We start from the raw sequence: 19,811 nt of genomic DNA on the forward strand, positions 1-19,811 counted from the left end.
TAGTTCTCTTCTGTGAACTGAAAAAGGAGGCGAAGAAAAAAAATAGAGAACTGAAGTGAGGTTAAAAAATTGGTCGATGATATCTAGTATTAGGGTTAAGAAAAACGAAGGGTGTAAATTAAATCTTAGGTTTTACTCTAACTGTTGAACATAATCGGTTTTTTGGTTCAAACTAAAACAGTTTTTACTCTAACTGTTGAAGACTACGGGGCATACATCCAGGGGGCTTGGCATTGCATCTCCCCAAAGAGCAAGCTACGAGGGCAAACTACAGATCTTGTATGCTTGTCTCGATGCTAGCAGGGTTGGTCTCGAGGCATATAAACCAAAGGATGATTTGTAATATACACAATATGGGTCAAAAGTCTGTAAGCAAAATAAAAACTTGTTTGGCTGTTTTTTAACATCGCTCTATCTCTCTCTCCTCTTGGCAAATGAATAACTGACAATTTGAAGTCATGATAATAAATCTGAAATTAGGAATGGGTTTTCTTTTTATGATTTCTCATTCTTACCCCGACGGGAAATGTTTGATTGGATGGATGTTTTTTTTTTTCATTTTGATGAATGACAATAGTTGTTAAAAAAAAATGAATTCCAGGTTCCCTCCCCTGCAATGGGATTTGCAATTATTTGGTGTTTCAACTTCCAAGTTATCAGTATGTTTGAGAATAATAGAAGCAACGAGATAAGACCAGCTCTTAGTATGTGAACAGTGAATTGGTCAATAAGCTTATGAGTTTCAAATTTTGTCTATTGGATAGATGTTCTGAAGAATTAATATTGATATCACAAGCATATGAGTTTTAAAGGGTCGGGGGAAGCAATTACCTACAGTCTACTAGTATGGCGACGCTCCTTAACAAGCTGAGCACAAATCTGTAATTGCAACAGCTTTTGGACCATTAGATGAAGGTTCAAACAGATGACTTTAGAGAGAACTTCAGGCTGGCTGTGAGTCTGTCTATGAGTTACCCATTCCATCCAGATTAGTCAAGCTAAGCATTTTGGAAATAACCATGACATACGCAATTGAAGCTCTGTTGTTAGACGTGAACATTACCGAAAGCAAGATGTTAGATTAAAACTGCTTTATGTTTCTCAGTTCAAAAAATGAGACTACGGACTACCAGCTTGTTTGTTTGTAAGATTTGCAGTCCTAGAATCCTGTCTGTGTTTATAGTTCTTGAATTGTGCATCAACTTAATCTACACACACCAAGGAATTAAATCTCCATTTTCAAAGTTTTTGATCGATTTAGTGCCACATAGCCTTTACCTCCCTCATTTTTGGCAGCACTTGTGTATGAAAACAACAATAACATGTGGGAATGGGCATGGCCCGATAGACGCATCATCAAAAAAAACCCAAAGGTCAAACAGTTTTTTAATTTCTTCATCACACTCCTCCGCTCTCTTCGTAGAAATAACCAAAACTATGATTGATTCCATATTGACCGAAACTATGACAAATACAAATAGTTGACCAAAACTATGTGTGTATTTTGATAACGGCTAAGATATCCTTTATACGGTGGGCGTCGGGACGCGGGTGTTGATTAGGAAAACCACTAATTGGTAATTAAAAAGACACACCTATTTATACATCATGTATTAAAATTACCCAGAGAAATTTCTCTCTTTAAACTTCTTCCATCTCGCGATAAACTCATCCAGAGATTTCTCGCTCTGGCGATAATCAAACTTATACAGAGATTTCGGGAATTCTTGTGTTCATCAACCGTATAAAGCTTTTTGGTCATTATCAATGTCTTCAGTGAATCTTTCTAGGTCAAAATCCAATTTTGAAGCTGTTTTCAGTTCTTTTTTCTAGGTCAAAATCAATTATTTGCATTCTATTTGTTTCGTGGTCCATGGAATTTGTGATCAGTGGTGGAATTCGATTAGCCAGTTGAATTGGGGGATAATTTTTGAAACAAACAAGTAAGTTTTCTAAAACCCTAGATATTTGATGTTCTTCATTTTTTTCATTTTCAATTAAGAAAACCCTGAAATAGTTTATAAGATTCTACTTAAACCCCTAATTCTGATGAAGATCAATTTCATGTTAGGTGAAATGGTTCATTTGATACTAGATAATCCATAGTTCATTTGATACTAGACAATTAGGTTTTTAATGGCGGTTGTTTCTTTGAATGCTTAAGTGGTCAATTCAATCCTAAGTATTATAATTAGGGTTGTCTATTATTAGTATTTGACAAACCTCAATAATAGTTTTGTGTAACGTGTATGTGATGGGATTATAGTAAAATTCAGAATTTGTAGGTATAATCAATGGGTTCTGGTAGCCTTCCCAAGAAGATGACCAAGAAGGAGATTATGAAGGCAATTAAATTGGAAGTGAGTGGAGGAAAGTGGAAAGTGCAGATGTGGAGGACAGGTAAAAATAGGAACTACTAGCAGAGGAGTATAATGCGTTCAGATAATGTTTTAGTCTTGAGAACTTATCTACTAATTATTTGTAACTTATCCATTGTTTCTTTCCTTTTATTGTTTTTCGCAGTAGGTTTGTCTACCCTCGCAATTACCGTGGACTCGCCTGTAATATGAGCAATTACTCCAACTTGGGAATACTAGAAGACTTGTGGAGTGTACTTTCTAAAGATGAGAAAGACTTGTTCAGGTCAACTGCGATCGGGCATCTAATGTACATTCCCAAAGATCAGAGTTGGTCTTCTGCAATATTTTGTTTTCTAATGAGTCGACAGATCAAAGTCGAACCTGAAAGAACTTCGAATGGTGAAATGTATTTTAGTATTGCAGACAAAGAATTGTGTTTTGGAAAGACTGACTTTTCTTTGATATCCGGCCTTAGATTTCGGGATAGAGCTATCGATGTCGGGGGCATCAAAACTCAAGAAAAAGTATTTTTTCCGAAAATAATGCAATCGTGGGAAAGAAGTTGTATAAATTTCTATTTTGCAAAACAGTCTCACAAGATAAGGTAGAGAATGTTGCCAGAGAAACCAGTGATAGTAACACAAGTGATGCCAGTGCAGCCATATCTAAGAAAATGCAAAACCTCATGCATAATATGTGAAGGTGTCATTAGTAGATAGAGTGAAGGTGTCATTAGTGAACTCTACTTTGATATTAGTGAACTCTACTTTGATTTTGTAAACGCTACATAAAATTTTAGTTTCCAAGTATTGTAGGGCTTTACCCTTGATTAGAGGGAGCCCTTCCAGAAATTCTCGACGGTCCTAGGAGACCCAAGGCCGAGGAGGAGGTTTGGAAATAGTTTTCAAACAGCAATTGACGCGCCTCGGTTATTACCTCATTAGCTGCGTCATTGCCCCAAGCGCAAAGATAACTTGCATAGGCTGCATCAAGTGCAGGTGCTTATCTTACATTAGCAGTACTGAATTACATATTAAAATTAAGCTTAGCTTGAGCGGTGAGAAGTGTTAGGTGGAACAATAACTGCAAAGAAGGGTTTGAAATTGTTCAACACCTTAAGGATTTCGAAACGAAAAGCCACTTTTTCCATCTTCGCCATTCGGCTTACCATCTCAGCGTAAGTTTCACCTCTCAGTCTATATCAATTGACTTGCATAATTAAAGCGACAAACTCATTTACTTTTTTTTTTAGTTCTACGAAAACGATTTTCTATTTCGCATATAGCACGACGACTCGGATTACGAGTATCACTGCAGAACCCGTCATGAATAACCGCCAGAAATTCACCCATGAATAGTTTGTTGAAGCAAGCTGAGTGAATAGAAAAACATAGTTTCTACAAATAGATTCATCTTCTTCTACAATATACGGAACTCTCTGAACTAACAAGGGCTGAGACATTTTTGACAAATAGATTCAAGAATTGAAGAATTTTTTTAAGCTCAAAGAAGAAAAGAAGACTAGATGTGTTAATTTGGAGTTAAAATTGAGAGTATTTATAGAACTCAAAATTCTAACCGTTGGATGACAAGAACTTAGCTGTTAGCGTATTTGTGTCAAACGTTGGAGATTTCAATACAGATGCTGGCGTGTGAAATATCAACGTGCGCTTTAGCCAAAACCGATGGAGCTTTTCTGTCAAATGCCAACGTTGTGCCCACCCGCGCCCGGCCTTCCATCGCGCGCGCGTCTATTCTTCCAACTCAGTGAATAAACCAACAATTTTGTTGGTTTGTCCATCCTTTTTTCAAGTTTGTTGAGTCCATAGTGAAAACAAAATAAACAAATCCGTGATTTGTTCATTCTATACAGGAACTGCTCTAATTTTCACGAGCCAAAACAAAAAAGCAGCACAGGAAGACAGGCCACAGCAGCGCGCGCGCACACAACAACAAAAAGAACAACTCCAATGACCCCACCCAGGCAGAACCAATAGCCTGGTCTATCGGAATATAAACCAAAGGAAAATATGTAACCTGTACGATGGGACTAAACTTCTGTAAGCTTTATAAACACACACCAAAATCTTAAACTTCACATCTGTCTGTTTTAACTCTTTTCAGGCGATAAGTGAAAATTTGAAATCCTAATAACAATTCTGCAATTAGAAATGGGTTATGATTTATCTCACTCAGATTCGGAAGAAGGGAAATGTCTGATTGGAGGGGGGATTTTGTTTCTACATAACTCTACTGATGGTATTGTGACAGAAAATAGTGATGTAGAGGACACACCTGTTTTGGTGATTGGAAAAGAGAAAAGAGAGCTTCAATGGAGATTCTTATTCATCTAATTGATTTACAAGGGGAGTCTAATGGAATGTATGTATGCCGATATTAAGTTTGATTTTACTTGACTGATTTAGAGTCGTGGTTTCTTACAGTTTTCCTGATTTCCTAGGGTTTCTGTGATTTTCTTTCAATGTCTCCAACCTTTATTGAATTTCCCTAAAATACTACTAATAATCAAGGTTTCGTTTCATTTGACTAGTTTTTTAACCATAGTTTTTGATGAAGAGTGTTATATTTCAAAAGCAACACTTTGACGAAACATGTCTAGTGTAGGTTGTGGTGGCTCTGGTGCAGGTGGTGTATATCACCTTGGAGATATCAAATGATCCCCAAGAGTATCCTGAAGGCTGAAACTGATGCCCACCAATAACAACCCCAAGTCTTTGCTTGAATTCCAACCTCCATCAACAAATGTCAAACATAACACCAACTAATTCCGTTTCTGAGCACATGCCAAATGTTGTTATTATGCAATACAAAATCTAATTCTGGCAGCTGATGAGGTTCCGAAAAGGCATGGTCCGACAATGAGGACTCTAGCTACTCAAGTGCAGGTGCTTATCTTGTTACATATTTCTTTTTTGACTGATTCATCAATTTGCTGTCTCTTACTGTTTCAGTGTTTGATATTGTTGTCCTATCTTAGTGTTACCATACTTGGGTTGCATCTTTGATACATCTGTGCACAGATTACAACCTTGTTTCATATGCTAGTAAGACGAGCCTTTGTTGATTTATAAATTTGTATGTTTCTGTATGTGCACAAACCATATTTTGTACATGGTTAACTGATATAAATGTCCAAACCTGCTAGTGATATTAATCTTGGAATGTTGGAACTCTAAACATGGAATTTAAAAGAATACGATTAACTTATCAAGTTATGAAGAGTCAAGAATAATTTGAGAAACAGAAACTTATAAACAACACTACTATATAAAGAATCTTGGATTCTTAATGTTTCTTTTATGAGTTCCACTTTGAGTGTGCTATGGAGGTCTGTCCCCAGTAATATGGATGTTCCACTAGCACAGCTACTGCAGAAGAGGATTCAAGAACTGGAGGCTGGAGATGCCAGCCTCAAAAAAACCATGTCACAGTTAATCCTTCATGCAAGCACTCCAGGGATCGGATATTAATCTCAGTCAAAAGTAACTGAGGAATCAAGATCTGCCAATCCTAGGAAAGTGGGTACTGGTGTTAGGATTTGTAAACATAGTGAGATTAGTAGCCTAAATGTTCCAAATAATCCTCCAAGAGGAAGTATAGATTTCATGAATAAACAGTATTTGGATATCTTGCAGTCAATGGGCCAGGCACTCCATTTGTTGATCAAGATGGTGATAGTTTACTGGTGAGTGTTTTTAGCTTTGGTTGAACCACCTAAAAGAAACCGAAAAAGTAACAAATGAGGGAATGTGAAGGAAGACGCCAAATAAAACTTGTTGGGTTCATTCATTTTATTTCCTAGTCCCCCTCCAAATTTGAGCTCAGATTGATGTCGTTTTCAGTTCACATAGTGTAGTTTATGTAACATATATACTACACTTCCACCTATAAATATGCTTATGGATAGTAGATCAGAATTTCGGATCTTAAACGTTTTACAATGTTATTGCAGGAATAGAGCAGCTGCACAAATTTATGGTTACTCTGCATCTGAAGCTCTTGGTCAGAATATCAATGGCTTCATAATTGAGGTGCAGGACATCAATGCAGCGAATGAAATACTTCAAAGAAATGCCTCAGGGGAAAACTGGACAGGGATTTTTCCTGCCAGGAATAAGCAATGCCGGCTATTTCAAGTACTTGCCACCGGTGCCCCGTTATATGATGATAGTGGTACTTTGGTTGGAATCATTTGTGTAACAATTGCTTCGAAGTCTTTTGAAGAAACCTTGGTACCAGATTCTCTTGGTACAAAACCTTTAAAAGATAATTCTTATCCCAGCTCTAGTTGGCTGCATAATGGTGGTCTAACAACAACCAAACCTGATTTTGATGCTCGGCACAAGCCTCTGAAATCTATTACATCTTGGCTGATACCAAAATTGGTAAGTTTTGATTTATTAAGAATGTAAACCATCTCTTCTTCTTCTTCCTTTTTATGCGTCTATCTCTCTCTTTCTCTAATAACACAACTTTGTATCCGATATCGAGATCAAAAAATAAAGTATGTCTGAAAACGAAAACATTGGAAGCCGCTCTCTCTGACCACAGGGTGCACCCTTCCCTTGAGAACATATGCCCAAGAATCCTTTTAGAAATTCTTCTGATGGCAAGGATGCAAGTAAGAATGGTGTCTACAAGATGATAACTTCTAGAGTGAAGGGAATATCATGGTCCTGGGAGAGCCAACAAATCCCGCAGGTTGCGGGTGGCAATGAAGTCTCTAGATCCCTATCCTATTCTACTAACAGTGATGGAACAAGTAGCATGGGCAGTAGAAGCAGTCCTCGTCGCAATTTTTATATGGAAACAGATTATTTTAATTATGATATCTCGTTGAACAATTTGACATTCGGTGAGCAGATTGGGCGAGGTAGTAAATATTTACATTATTGCTAAAGCATTTACTTCTGTGTTACTTTATCAACTATGAAGTTCTTTTGTCTTATCCATAATATTTTGTTGTTGGGTCTCAGGTTCATGTGCAACTGTGTACCATGGTCTTTGGTGCGGCACGGTATATTTCTCTTTCCATCTTGAAATCTACATTTCTTGATAGAAGTACCACATCTTATAGAATTCACATTAATGGAGCATCTCTGTCAGACTACATTGTCAATTTGAAAATGATTAGGTATATCCTCCGACAGATAATTAGAAGGTAAAAAGAGAAAGAAGCACATACTTTTTACCCATGACCTACCAACCCTGCATAGGTTAGGGTCAAACCTGACTCGTTACATGGTTTTCAAAAACAATGGAGCAAACAATATACTGTAGGATCTAGCATTTGTCACCCAACCTGGCCCCAGAATGGTGCAGAGGGATTGTATTCCAACAAGCTGTTAAAAGGAACTCATTTCCATATCTCGCAGGATTGTGCAATCAAAGTATTTTTGAACTTTGATTACTCAGAAGACTTGCTAATGCAACATTCCTTCAGACAAGAGGTTTGTTTATGAACTCAAGCTAAGTTTTATCATCAAATAGTTATATTGCTTAAAGAAGTTTCGGAGACAGGTCTATATATTACTGGATTTCGCTGTGAATCTATTGCTTAGGTTTCAGATTTCTGTCATCTGTAGAATTGGATTAAATTTCTATGCTAAAAGTATGTACTGTATTAAAAATGAAGGTATTACTGATGAAGAGGCTGAGGCATCCAAACGTGGTACTCTTTATGGGGGTGGTAACTTCACCTCCGCATCTGTGTATTGTCACTGAGTTCCTTCCACGGTTCGTTCTCTACATTTATCCGTTTTTCATTGTTTGCTTACTGGATAATTTACCTTTCAATTCCTTTCAACAACTTCTATTAAGGAAAGTTCATCAGGAACCAGATTTCAGATATAAATATCGTTTCTGGGTCTACCTCTTTTGCAGGCACGAGGAATGAATTACCTTCATCGTCACAACCCACCAATCATTCACCGTGATTTGAAGTCATCAAATCTTTTGGTTGATAAGAACTGGAGTGTGAAGGTACTTATTATCTATCTTCTGGGATGCTAATAATATGCTAATACGGAGAAGGAAAATAATTCATTAACCTCCTTGATATTGTTTTCATGTTAGGTGGTGATTTTGGTCTCTCACGGCTGAAATATGCAACATTCCTAACAAGTACCGGAAATTGAACGGTAACACACGTCATAATAAGCATTGCGTTAGTTCTTTTGCTTCCTTTTGCTGTAGCTTTGAAACAAGATTTTTTTGTTTGCTGTTTTTTGCAACTTCAGTGGATGGCTCCAGAGGTTATCCGTAATGAGCCAGCAGATGAGAAGTAAGCGAGCAAATTCTTGAGATTGCACTCTTTTATTTTCTTGCTCGATCCGCAAATTCTAACGGATACATTGGAAACTAATTAGGTCAGATGTATATAGCTTTGGAGTTGTTCTATGGGAGCTTGCCACACTAAAAATCCCTTGGAATGACCTGAACCCAAAGCAGGTATGTTCATCACATGATATGATTCTGTGATAATCAAGTAACATTCTTACTCAAGGTATGGATTGTGGAGATGAACTACGCAGGTGATTGCCGCTGTAGGATTCATGAACCAACGAAATGAGATACCAAAAGACACTGACCCACTCTGGGCATCTCTAATCGAGAGTTGCTGGCACAGGTTTGTGCTTATCTTGGAACGTGCTTTTGTTTTTATACAGGTCAAATAATCAGCTCTATGTTCAGTTAAGCATTTCCACAAAACAGTTCGAGTACACATAGCAGTATCTAAAATTGTCAGTGAAAAATCTTTTTTCTAACTTGTAACTGCAATTTGATTAGAGGAAGTGCTTGTCAGCCAAAATGCCGCCCAACATTCGAGGAAGTGCTTGAAAAGTTGAAAGCTATGCTGAGACATAATTTTGTTCAAAAGCCAACATATGATATATAGGACCTTGCCGCCTTTCTGTCTAGATATATGTAGAACTTTTTTTTGTTATGCACCACATTAGGCCATGGTGAATGTAAGAGTCAAGTACAAAACGAGTTAGAAAGAGCAGAAGAAAGGTTAAGGATTATCCGGAAAAATCAGGTTTTAACTTTTTATTTCCTTAATATGATACCACTGTCTGTTGGTTTTTGTGATTGATTAGGACAAGTAATGGATATTTATTCTATGACCCAAGGTCGAATATGAGAACCATGCTAAGAAGAGAACAGATTGAAGCACTCAAACAACAAAATGCCTCTTCTTCAGCCTTTGCCGATGCCTAATTGGAAGCACAAGAAAGAAATGCTTTCTTAGTAATTCTTAATACTACATTACTTACGACTGTAAATATTGTATTGAATGGACTGAACTCTACTTTGGTTTGTAAACGCTACATAAAATTTTAGTTTCCAAGTATTGTAGGGCTTTACCCTTGATTAGAGGGAGCCCTTCCAGAAATTCTCGACGGCCCTAGGAGACCCAAGGCCGAGGAGGGGGTTTGGAAATAGTTTTCAACCAGCAATTGACGCGCCTCGGTTATTACCTCATTAGCTGCGTCATTGCCCCAAGCGCAAAGATAACTTGAACAGGCTGCATCGACTAGTTTTTATAATACCTTCATTCGCATTCCCATCTCAGATTAGAAGGATGTGGGACTAAAGGTTTGCTAGCTTCACTGCCAAAACAGCCTTAGATAAGTACTCTTCTTATTTCTCCTTGTGCTTTCTTCGCCACCTTATGATTCTTGATAAGTTCTGGCATGGGCCGTTCCATGGCAGTTGCAGAGGTATAGCTTCCGCCAACAAACAGGTTCTGCAAATCCGTACAAAAACTTCAATGGTCAACTTTAAAATACTTAAACTGATGTTTGCAAGATCTGAGATTCTGAGACTCACCAAAATTACTCTGATATTATTTCTTCAATGATCATATTTTGATCCCTCCTTGTTTGTCTGCCCCTTCAAGCAATTCTCATGTATTGTGCAAATGGTAAAAGACAACAAGTAGTTGTCTGCACCATGAATGTTGTATGCAAGACTGTAAATGGAACTGCAGTTGGAGACATATTCCAGACATAGTGGTTGGAGTAATATTGCATCCAGGCTCAACAAGAGTAGCTTCTTCTAATGCATTTCACCACGGACTGATCGTTTTGCTGGGTAGAAACATCAACTGATTTATATGCGAGGAAAATAAAAACCAAGATGTTACAACGTTCAACACCAGTGGTCTAGTGGTAGAATAGTACCCTGCCACGGTACAGACCCTGGTTGGATTCCCGGCTGGTGCATGGTTTTGTTGCTTTGCTGCTCTGCAAAGCTGTCCATGGTTTTGTTGCTTTGCTGCTCTGCAAAGCTGTGTAATCAGCTCTAACAACAGAGCAACATCTAGCACGGGAAATTGGAAAATATCAATTTGCTAACCTGCGGTAGAGAACTGTGTGCAGCGCGATGTTCGTGCAGGTAACAAGTGCTGATTGAAATAGCGAAGAACATTCCCACCTCTTTGATTATCACATTTTTCCATCCCATTTGAGATAAATTTACAAGATACACTGATCCATTATGCACTCTGGTTAATTAGCATTCTAAATAACGGTGTTCGATCTGCAATGCATTTGCTTAAACTGAATGAGCCACCAGGTGTAGCTTTTCATCTTTCCCAACAGTGTGTGGAGATGGCAAGCGTTAGTGATGGTGTCAATTGCGTGGGATTTGAGGTTCAAAACCTTAGACTTTCATCATTATTTGGTTGGTGCAGATTGTCACCGGGTCAACTCACCTGGACTGGACGGAAAAAAAAAAAGGCGGAAGATTAATCATCAAAGAAAAAGAAGATTAAGGATAAAGAATTCATTTGTGTTAAGAAAAACTATGAGCAAGAAACCCAAAAATTGGGAGAAGAAGCGGCTAACTGTGTAAACCTTGTCATTAAACCAAAGAATGAAAATACACAAATAGGAAAGAGCCGGGAACTCAACTCACCACCTGACAGAGAAGCTATTAAGACTTCCGAGTTTCAAGGCAGATCCCAACTGAACCAAAACAAATCCATAAAAAATTACTAGAAAATAAGAATGGTACAGTAATTTAGGTCCCAAGCATAAGAAAAGTTCTAGTCTTGAGAGGGAGTTAAACTCGACAGTCAACAATACCAAATTTCTTTCTGAAACAAGAATATTAGACATGGTGGTGATGACCCTTGAGATTCCATCCAGATACAAGAAGAAGTTGGCAACAAAACATACATGGTATTACTGCCAAGTTGAGATGTTTGCATTTTGGGGTTCCTGAGCCATAACAGGTGAAGCATGAACTCGATGTTTTCATTAGTTTTGGTGGGGGTGCGCCAGGCCTTTGCAGTAGTGCAACAAGGGCGACGCGTGAGAACCCCAGCAGCAAGCTGCTGTGATGGGAACTCCCCCATGAAAAAAATTAATTTAATATCGTGTGAGCCGATGGCTCACATATCAGATATTAAACTGATAAGAACAGATACTACACTTGATCTTAGCCAAAAGGCCGAGAAAGGTATGCTTGTTCTCATTGAGCTTCTTTTTTATACCGTCTCTTTTCCATTCCGCTGCTCTGGACTAGTCCATGTGGGACCTTATCTCGATCTCCATGGGACTGATACGAGTCCAGTTTATTTGGAGCACAATAATTCGCCTGATGCATGAGATTAAAGCTTGATGGAGTGGCATTTAATCATCGTTAAGTGATGATTTTAGTATTTAATAATTGGCTTGATGGTTGCAAAGATATTTTCGAAGCAATGCATCAACTAGTTACGACACCTTCAGCTTTGAACATCATGGAACTATTACTTGTTACTTCCACTGACAGAAATATAGTAAGCTACTGTATAGCTTACTGCTAGGCCCTTTGGCCTCTACAAAATCTAAGAAACTGCATCTTGGTCTGTAATGTGTTCCTTGAGCAACACCAGGAGATGTGGTCAGGAAAGATATTTGCGGCATAATGCAATTTAAATAAGAATTACTCTAGTTTGCGGTTTTGTTTTGCTCGGAAAGAAGAGAGACAGCCATTGTTTGGTGATAAAAATTATGAATGAAAAGTAGTAGTGAACATGGTTATACAATTAGATTGTTGTATTGGATGTTACATAGTTTTATTAATTGCTTGAACTGTTTTCAGTGTCTTGATCCGCTATGTATCTCCGTTTTTTTCTTATTTGTTTGTGAATGCAGTTAGACGGTTCCCGAGCATCATGTAAGGTACTGAACAACAGTCTTTTTGATGTACCTCTGCAGTAACTGTTTGTTTGATTTCAGATTGATTTTCTATTAGTTATTTGGAAGAGTGGTCTCAGGATCGAATCCCTCTTACTGATTGTGCATATATATTATTATATATATTAACATTAGTCCGGGAGCGGGGCTTTGGGGGTCTTGGGAGGTCTCTTGAATTTGGAAAGTATTTTTGTTGTGTTTAAAAGAATTTTTCAAACCGTTTTACTGCACTTAATTATGTTTTAATCAAGAGACCAAAAATACTTAGCAAAATAGAGAGAGTAAAAATGATCAATTTCTCATTGTGTGCGTGAGAGATCGAATGAGTTTTTTTTTTCTCGGCTGTTCTATCCTGGGGGCATTGTGGCGGAAAATAACTGCTTGCACAAAATTCAAGGCAGAGCCACGAAACGTCCTAAAGAGAGCGACCTGGTCGTGACTCAGCCGTCAGTTTGTTTCGTGTCTTAATCTCTGTTTTGCAGGTGTGAAATCGGCAATTGTTCCAACAGTACACGTCTGCCTTAGAAAATAGAGTTTCCTAGGAACAAATTTGGGCAGAGACGAGTTTATGGGCATGAGTGTATTTTCAAATTTGCCTTCCTAGTAAAGGTTTGCTAATTTCACTGCAAAAACAGCCTTAGCTAAGTACTCTCTAGCAAACTACCAGGCACTTTAGTTTTGTTTCCAAACAATTTCTTGGTCAGTTTTGATTATTTATAAGTTCTGACATAATCCATTCTATGACAGTTGCAGAGGTTTCGTCCCCGCCAAAAACTTCAAGCATCAACTATATTAGCTAATGTTTTTAAGACCAAGTCTCGCCACCTTTGATATTGCTTCTGCTGAGACTAAGGTTATCTGATTCAACATGGAGGAGCAGATCCATAAAGTTTCTTTGAACGTTTTTAGCACTATCAATAAGAGGACGCGTGGAGTGTCATTAGTTCAGTTGCGTACTCGATGTTCAATTGCATAGTATTGTTACCATCTTTCTTCTATTCACTGGAAATGATTAGTTCTAATTTTCATTAAAGGAATTTTGCTTTAGGTCGTACGCTGAGGAAAAATATCCATTGCAAATAGGAAAATTGAACATGGAGACTCAAGTAAATAGTGGTATATAAAGCTTAATGTGTTGACAACCATCGATGTCGTCGGTTTGCATGTTTTGAACCTGTAGAAACGCAATTTTTTTTATTTTGAGGATCATTCGGTTCTTCTTAAAGAAAGAGAAACCCTCCAAAAATAGGCAACTAATCATTCACCTCCAACTAATCTTTCTGGACTTGCTAACCAAAGGAGAAATAATAAGCTTCTGAAATGTACTCATTCTGCTTCTAGGTGAAGGAAAGGTTGCCTTCCTAGTGATTCTTCTCGAGGTAAGGAAAACCTAAAAAGGGGATTGAAATAGTATTCACTTTGATTCATTCTCGTATATTATGCTAATGGTAGAAGGAACACAAGTATCCAGAGCCTTCCATTGACCAGTAAGGTAATATTTGGTTTAGAATTGGCAGGGGCCGCGCGGACGCGTTCCCCCTCGGGAACAAATTATGACGTAGACTCTCCCTCATTGGGGAGATCTTAGGCGAGCACCCCTCCTTAGTGTGCAATGGAGGTCGCTAACCTAGGCCATGGACCTTCTTGATCATCCATAGACCCCGTCCAGGTAAGTATGTTTTCCCATTCCCATGTCTCATCTACTTATACTCGCTCGTTCCTTGTCTCTTGAATGAACACAAGCAGTGTGGGACTAATCGTTTTGCGGAGAGAAACATTATCAGGTTTTATCTATATGGGAGGAAAATAAACACCGAGATGTTACACCGTTCAGCACCAGTGGTCTTGTGGCTTTTCTTCTTCTTCTTCTGCTCATTTTTTTCTTTTCTCTAATGCTCGGAAACCTACATCAACTATTCCTAAACATGACGGTATAATATACGATCAAAATCAACCAAGGAACTCCAGCTCAAGCCAACGTAAGACTAGTAATCGATCTTGGTGGAAAATTATTTGCATCATCATCTCGGATTCACTTGCATATTTAAGGTACGATCAATTCGAACCCCAATTCTTTACTCCTCTCTTTTAATCAGGCTCTCTGGTATTCGATTATGTAAGTTTGATTTTTTTTTCTTTATTGGGTCTGTAATAAATCAAGGGTTTAGGGTTTATCTTTGTCTTCAATTTTTGTTTGTGATGAATTCATCAAATGAAATTCTTGATTTGAAGTCATGATATTGGTATTTAACTAGGTATAATTTGTCCCTCCCATGAAATCTAGAAGCGGTAACTATTGACACCCAGATAATCCATCACCTCTATATCTATTGTCTTCATCACTAGGGTTTTGATGCTTCTCATGGGTCTAAAAGGACTGACCATTAAATTGGAGCACTTGTTCATTTCTACTTCAACAAGCTCTTAAGTTACTGAATTGTATGTTGAATCTCATTTTATTATGCAGTTTACTTGAATTTAAATCTATTTTTTGATTTTGTCATCCAAATCGTCATCATTAACTGTATTGAAATGTTTCCGTCTGGATATTTCAGTTGGATATGTAAGATATTGTCTATAGATGAGTAATTGAGATGCCTTTACTCTCTACTCTATCTCCTTGATGCTCCTAGATTCATTAAATAAATGGTAGTAGTTTAGGAATCATTAATTGGAGCTATTGGGCACTAACTATCTGACTGAGGGATAGAATATCTCAAGTATGAGGATGTTGCTAAGATAATTTTTGGTCTGTTCAAAAGTAATTTTGGGCAGGGCCTGCCATTTTCTATGTTATGTAGGTATATTTTACTATCAACCAGATCAAATTGTGTATTGACTGCTACCCGAGTGTAAATTACTTAAGACTTTGTACACAATGTTGTGTGAAACCCGTTGGTTCTTTATGACTTTGCTTTATCAGAATCTAAGTCTACCGTGCATATTAACACCGCCAAACGTGTTTCTTTCGGTATGTCACAGCATTAGTTTCATCAAATTCTAGGGGCATTTTGTAATGAGTGCACTGTCCTCTCTTCAGGCAATGACAGTGACGCTATAAGCTACTCTTAAAATGATTTTTGTTCTTGAACTTAATGCGGCTGCCAAGATTTAGCATAGATAAGTTTTTCCTGTCCCACCACTTCCTAAGACGAAAACCACTCCCCTGTTTTACCTTTTATGTACCGCCTCTGTTACTGCCTCGAGCACCTTTCTTTGCTCGATGTTCAATCCCTTGTGCAGCCATAGAAAAACCTCAAAAGTGGAGGTTTGTAGTGCCATATAGCTCTTGACTGATGAGCATGTTTTCTTTTTGAGTTGTTCATCTTCGATCTCAAAATCTTCACTGTCTGATACAGTTTTTTGTCCATGTTTAATATCATCAGATAGGAGTCTCCACTACCGGTTCCATAGTTCTTCTGCATTTGTTATTTCGCAAAATAGTAACAACGCAGTAAGCATTTTAGTAATAACTTACTGGATGGGCAAGTAACTGTCTCTTCCATAGCCTCATGCTATTCTCTGTCATCGTCCATTCTTTTGGAATTTTGGAAATGCAAAGTGGTGGGTTTGGTAGTTTTGCTGTAGTGTGCATGTGTATTTATAATGTTACAAAACGATGTGATATCCTAAATCTAAAGCTAAAAGGTTATGATTTGGAACAGGGGATATATCTTCATGGATTGTGCCGGTTAGAAAAAGAGTTACCTTGTTGACTTTTGGTAATAATATTGTTTAAGGTTACGTTTTTTCTTTTGCTTCCTTTGAGGGGGTTAAAAATCATCTGGAAAGATGTGACCTTTGTTACTTTGGCGACATTTCTGAGAGATCTAAGTAAAGCCACCACCAATAGGTGCGAAAATATATACAGATGTACCGTATCTTTTTTAAGCGGCTGTTAAATGCAAATGTATAATTTTTAAGCGACTGTTGAGGTTGTCTGTTCTGTCTGGGGTTGCCTGTTGGATTTTGTCTTATATGAATAGCCAATCAGGATAGTTAGTGCTGACATGGCTTCACCAAAATCTAGAATGATTGCGGTGTCGACATGTGGCGACTTGGGAGTGTGTGAAATCCATATAAAGTGATGGGAAATTGTTGTCATGTCAAATGCTGAATATGCTTACCAGATTATAGCGATCAATGGTGATATCTCCGTTAATTCCATTTATGATTTTACCTGCAACAAAGACAACAGAATCAGCTGTCTATAAAATAGTTAACAATTGTAGTTCAAGTTATGCTTCTATCACAGCTTAGTATTAAAGTTAAAATAGAAGTTCAATGTCTTAATTTTTTTTCTCATCATCAGTGCTCGTTAATTATGCTTTACAGATTTTTTGTACAGCACATAGTTCTTAAATCCTGAGTTTTTTTGTGTACATTTGTGCAATTTGATGACCTTTTGCGCTTTCTTGTTTAGGTTATTAGTTATTAGGTTTCATGGAGGGGAGTGAGAATTTATTAAAAGCTATCTACGAAGACGATAGTCTAGAAGATTATCAAGATGCTGACATGCTTGATTCAGAGACTTTGGAAGAAGGGGAGTGTAGGATACAAATTGGTAGTTTGCAGTTGACTGAAACTAGTAAGTCTGTGGAAGGAGAGTGCACGGGGAAGATTGGAGACTTAGGATTGACATAAATGGGAAGCAGGGGTGACGTTACAGTAAACCAAGCATCTAATACAAACAAGAAGAAGAAGAATAAAAACAAGAAGACTGGTCCTGCCCCAGCTATCAAAAACATGAATAAGTAAGCTTACCATCAATTCTTACCATTTTCTTTTTCTTAGTAAGATAAATTGTCTAACTGACAAAGAAAAGAATACATGACGAAAAGGAAATAGATTTGTCTTCTGGTTAGAGAAGAAGTTGGTTGTTCTTATTTGACTAAATTGATTTCTAATTTTACCTGTTCTATGTAAGGTGTAAGGTGTGGGATTATTTAATTTCGTACAATACTGACTTAGTTCTTATTAGGTTTGGTTTTTCTATGTCTGTAGGTTCGTTATTGATACTTGTAAATGCTTGAAGGAGAGAAAAACTTATCTTGTTTGGAATGCTGTGGGTGTTCTTGGTGTCTCTGCTCTGAGCGATATTGTCAACGAGGTGAGATGTTTTTTCTCTTTTACATATTGTGCAAGTGAATTGTGACCATGATGTTCTTTTTTGAGTGACAATTTCCAGGAATAAAACTATTAAAGTGACACTTTTCGCAGTGTGTGTATTGTCCAGCTTGTAACCCCACAATACTCATCGAGTTAAAACTGTATTTTACTCTCGTTAGCAGGTTTGTACACAGATCCAAGGAATGAGTGGTTTCGAACATGGTACGTCTATGTCTGTAATTGAGCTGAACGCTCTAAAGTTGTTTTAAGTCTATGTGTTGTGTCAATGTTGGTTTCTGATCCAGTGACTCATTTTTGGTGTTATTATCAACTGTAGACTACCATTGGAAAGTTTGCAGTAAGAGTGAAGATTTGTTTCCAATAGCTGCAAACTAGAGAATCGCAGCTATCTAGGTAAATTGGTAAACTGGAGTTTCACCACATTTTCGACATGTAAGCTTAGACATGCAAGTTGAACATTATGTTGAAAAGAAACCGTGGAACAAGAAGGAACACAAAGAAATGCAAATGTAAAAATAAGACCTTACTAGTTATGCAAAATCCTAGAGTTACTCCCAAGAATGAAAGTAAAGAACTAAAGAAGGAAGAATCTTGCATATCAACTCACCTGTATGTGCTACTTTCTGTTGGATAATCTTTTTTTACTTTAATATCCTGAAAACAAACTTACTTGTCATTATTCTTTCAGAATTTTCTTGGAATTTGTAAATAGAAATTTTAAACTTGCAGGTGGATGCAATTCAGGCATGTGGAGGACAGATGACTGCTGATGGAAAGCATCATCGCTATGGTGGTGGCATATTATGGGGCATTCTGAAGAAACGTGACCCTAATGCTTACAAAGAGATCATGGTCAAGGGCAAGGAAATTGAGGTTTGACTAAATATTTTTGCGTTACGTATTTCTTTCTCCAGGCTCTTACGTATTTTGAAATTTTAATGCGTGTTCATGACTTCATTCTAAATTTTTTTTGGATATCATATCTTTCTCTAATGCAGAGGCAATTCAAACAACAAGCGCCAAAGGAATTAAACCCGTCTTTGCAAAAGACTGCACAATCCTCAATTGCTGGTCCAATGATTAACCACACATCAGCTGGAACTGCCCTTGCACCTCCTCTAAACTGTAGACCCGCAGCTTGTAATATAAAAAGAGAATGTATATCTGTTCTGAATAGGATTCGGGTACCTGTAACTTATGATGACTTGCTTGGAGAAGAAGTGGAGGACCATGAGTGAACGTGATGATTTTTTTTTTCTGAATCATGGCATACTCAGCTGATACGTGTAAAGAATGCAATTTTAATTTTGTTGATATGATTCTTCCTTAGGATATCTGTTGTAGTTTCCTCTGAAAAAATTATGTTTCTCTAACAGAAGAGAAAAAAGTGAGTCTCTCTAGCAGAAGCATGTTTTTTTTTAATGCCGCAAGTTTGACACACTCGGAGACTAGGAACAATGGCAGCTTCTGATAATGTTTTTTTGGATGCCACAATTTTGAACACTCAGCATTAATACCTTCCAGTGTAAAACATTTTGATCACATATATACATGTATGGAAGGAGTTCAATTTTGTGCACACTCCTCTGAAGAGTGTATATTTGACATGTTCATTTGATTGGTTGATTACTTGACAAATCGATCATTTTCACTGAACTCAACCACACAAATCTCTACAAGCTAGTTAATGCAATTTTAGCCCTGAAAAGGACTATGCAGTAAGAATACACTTCCAATCAAAGGATAGCTTGATTAAACAGCATGACTGGATAGATAGAGATCAACCAAACATAGCCTTAGATTCCTAGCAGAGTCGTGAAACTGAGTTTGTGCAATAGCAAGACTAGCCATGCATGTAGCATGTACATAAGTAACCCACCAACTCGGTCAGTCTGCAAATGTGAGCTCGTTTCAGATCTTGTGACAGTTGGATCTGATTCTGACGGCAAGGGACACTTATTGCGCCTTTCTTCGACCTTTTGGTGCACATTTGGTTATGCAGCTACAGGTAATATCTTAAGTGGGCTTGCAAAAACTTATGGAGGAGTCGCTGGTGTTGAACGCTCACCTGCTATTTCTTTAGTTCCACGATTTGTGGTTGCATTTTGAT

The 19,811-nt window shown here is 37.7% G+C and overlaps 3 protein-coding genes, 1 long non-coding RNA gene and 4 other non-coding genes across 12 annotated transcripts; 4 read left to right on the forward strand and 4 right to left on the reverse strand.

Annotated features, from left to right (window-relative positions):
• Nucleotides 1–3,175: 3,175 nt before the first annotated feature.
• On the reverse strand, nucleotides 3,176–3,331 carry LOC113284700. Its single transcript, XR_003328330.1, has one exon. It is a non-coding gene; the product is annotated as a U4 spliceosomal RNA (small nuclear RNA).
• A 1,087-nt stretch (nucleotides 3,332–4,418) lies between these two features.
• Nucleotides 4,419–6,959, forward strand: LOC113282991. Its single transcript, XR_003327277.1, has 3 exons — nucleotides 4,419–4,742; nucleotides 4,986–5,266; nucleotides 6,334–6,959. It is a non-coding gene; the product is annotated as an uncharacterized LOC113282991 (long non-coding RNA).
• On the forward strand, nucleotides 6,957–8,365 carry LOC113279753 (serine/threonine-protein kinase EDR1-like). The gene is made up of 5 exons (XM_026528423.1): nucleotides 6,957–7,254; nucleotides 7,358–7,398; nucleotides 7,757–7,831; nucleotides 8,017–8,117; nucleotides 8,265–8,365. The coding sequence occupies exons 1-5, from the start codon at nucleotides 6,957–6,959 to the stop codon at nucleotides 8,275–8,277; spliced, it is 528 nt and encodes a 175-aa protein (XP_026384208.1). The 3' UTR covers nucleotides 8,278–8,365.
• A 93-nt stretch (nucleotides 8,366–8,458) lies between these two features.
• LOC113282990 (serine/threonine-protein kinase EDR1-like) lies at nucleotides 8,459–9,714 on the forward strand. 4 transcript variants are annotated; one of them, XM_026532107.1, is made up of 5 exons: nucleotides 8,459–8,521; nucleotides 8,621–8,664; nucleotides 8,755–8,831; nucleotides 8,915–9,009; nucleotides 9,482–9,714. In XM_026532107.1, the coding sequence occupies exons 2-5, from the start codon at nucleotides 8,646–8,648 to the stop codon at nucleotides 9,600–9,602; spliced, it is 312 nt and encodes a 103-aa protein (XP_026387892.1). In that variant the 5' UTR covers nucleotides 8,459–8,521; nucleotides 8,621–8,645; the 3' UTR covers nucleotides 9,603–9,714. The 4 variants fall into 4 exon arrangements, with proteins under 4 accessions (XP_026387892.1, XP_026387890.1, XP_026387891.1 ...); XM_026532105.1 differs by having other exon boundaries at nucleotides 8,750–8,831; nucleotides 9,482–9,710; XM_026532106.1 differs by lacking the exon at nucleotides 9,482–9,714 and adding an exon at nucleotides 9,171–9,473 and having other exon boundaries at nucleotides 8,750–8,831.
• A 27-nt stretch (nucleotides 9,715–9,741) lies between these two features.
• Nucleotides 9,742–9,897, reverse strand: LOC113284694. The gene has a single exon (XR_003328325.1). It is a non-coding gene; the product is annotated as a U4 spliceosomal RNA (small nuclear RNA).
• A 1,760-nt stretch (nucleotides 9,898–11,657) lies between these two features.
• LOC113284673 lies at nucleotides 11,658–11,853 on the reverse strand. The gene has a single exon (XR_003328312.1). It is a non-coding gene; the product is annotated as a U2 spliceosomal RNA (small nuclear RNA).
• A 2,231-nt stretch (nucleotides 11,854–14,084) lies between these two features.
• On the reverse strand, nucleotides 14,085–14,248 carry LOC113284807. The gene has a single exon (XR_003328401.1). It is a non-coding gene; the product is annotated as a U1 spliceosomal RNA (small nuclear RNA).
• Nucleotides 14,245–19,330, forward strand: LOC113282992. 2 transcript variants are annotated; one of them, XM_026532109.1, is made up of 5 exons: nucleotides 14,245–14,620; nucleotides 16,995–17,325; nucleotides 17,576–17,681; nucleotides 18,431–18,574; nucleotides 18,700–19,330. In XM_026532109.1, exons 2-5 carry the CDS (start codon nucleotides 17,216–17,218, stop codon nucleotides 18,937–18,939), a joined length of 600 nt encoding a protein of 199 aa, XP_026387894.1. In that variant the 5' UTR covers nucleotides 14,245–14,620; nucleotides 16,995–17,215; the 3' UTR covers nucleotides 18,940–19,330. The 2 variants fall into 2 exon arrangements, 1 of the variants encoding a protein (XP_026387894.1); XR_003327278.1 differs by lacking the exons at nucleotides 14,245–14,620; nucleotides 18,700–19,330 and adding exons at nucleotides 17,863–17,902; nucleotides 18,018–18,310 and having other exon boundaries at nucleotides 17,215–17,325; nucleotides 17,553–17,681; nucleotides 18,431–18,565.
• Nucleotides 19,331–19,811: the final 481 nt, after the last annotated feature.

Source organism: Papaver somniferum, chromosome 5 (assembly GCF_003573695.1).
Source record: "Papaver somniferum cultivar HN1 chromosome 5, ASM357369v1, whole genome shotgun sequence".
NCBI classification, from domain to species: Eukaryota; Viridiplantae; Streptophyta; class Magnoliopsida; order Ranunculales; family Papaveraceae; genus Papaver; species Papaver somniferum.

Excerpts from the sequence above, each read along its gene's own strand:
- LOC113279753 (XM_026528423.1), top strand. The coding sequence starts at position 6,957 with ATGCCCAAGAATCCTTTTAGAAATTCTTCTGATGGCAAGGATGCAAGT. Across the intron at positions 7,255-7,357 it reads CGGTGAGCAGATTGGGCGAG|GTTCATGTGCAACTGTGTAC; the intron begins GTAGTAAATATT and ends GTTGGGTCTCAG. Across the intron at positions 7,832-8,016 it reads AACATTCCTTCAGACAAGAG|GTATTACTGATGAAGAGGCT; the intron begins GTTTGTTTATGA and ends TTAAAAATGAAG.
- LOC113282990 (XM_026532105.1), top strand. The coding sequence starts at position 8,624 with ATGGCTCCAGAGGTTATCCGTAATGAGCCAGCAGATGAGAA. Across the intron at positions 8,665-8,749 it reads AATGAGCCAGCAGATGAGAA|GTCAGATGTATATAGCTTTG; the intron begins GTAAGCGAGCAA and ends GAAACTAATTAG. Across the intron at positions 8,832-8,914 it reads ATGACCTGAACCCAAAGCAG|GTGATTGCCGCTGTAGGATT; the intron begins GTATGTTCATCA and ends TGAACTACGCAG.
- LOC113282992 (XM_026532109.1), top strand. The coding sequence starts at position 17,216 with ATGGGAAGCAGGGGTGACGTTACAGTAAACCAAGCATCTAATACAAAC. Across the intron at positions 17,326-17,575 it reads GCTATCAAAAACATGAATAA|GTTCGTTATTGATACTTGTA; the intron begins GTAAGCTTACCA and ends CTATGTCTGTAG. Across the intron at positions 18,575-18,699 it reads TCAAGGGCAAGGAAATTGAG|AGGCAATTCAAACAACAAGC; the intron begins GTTTGACTAAAT and ends TCTCTAATGCAG.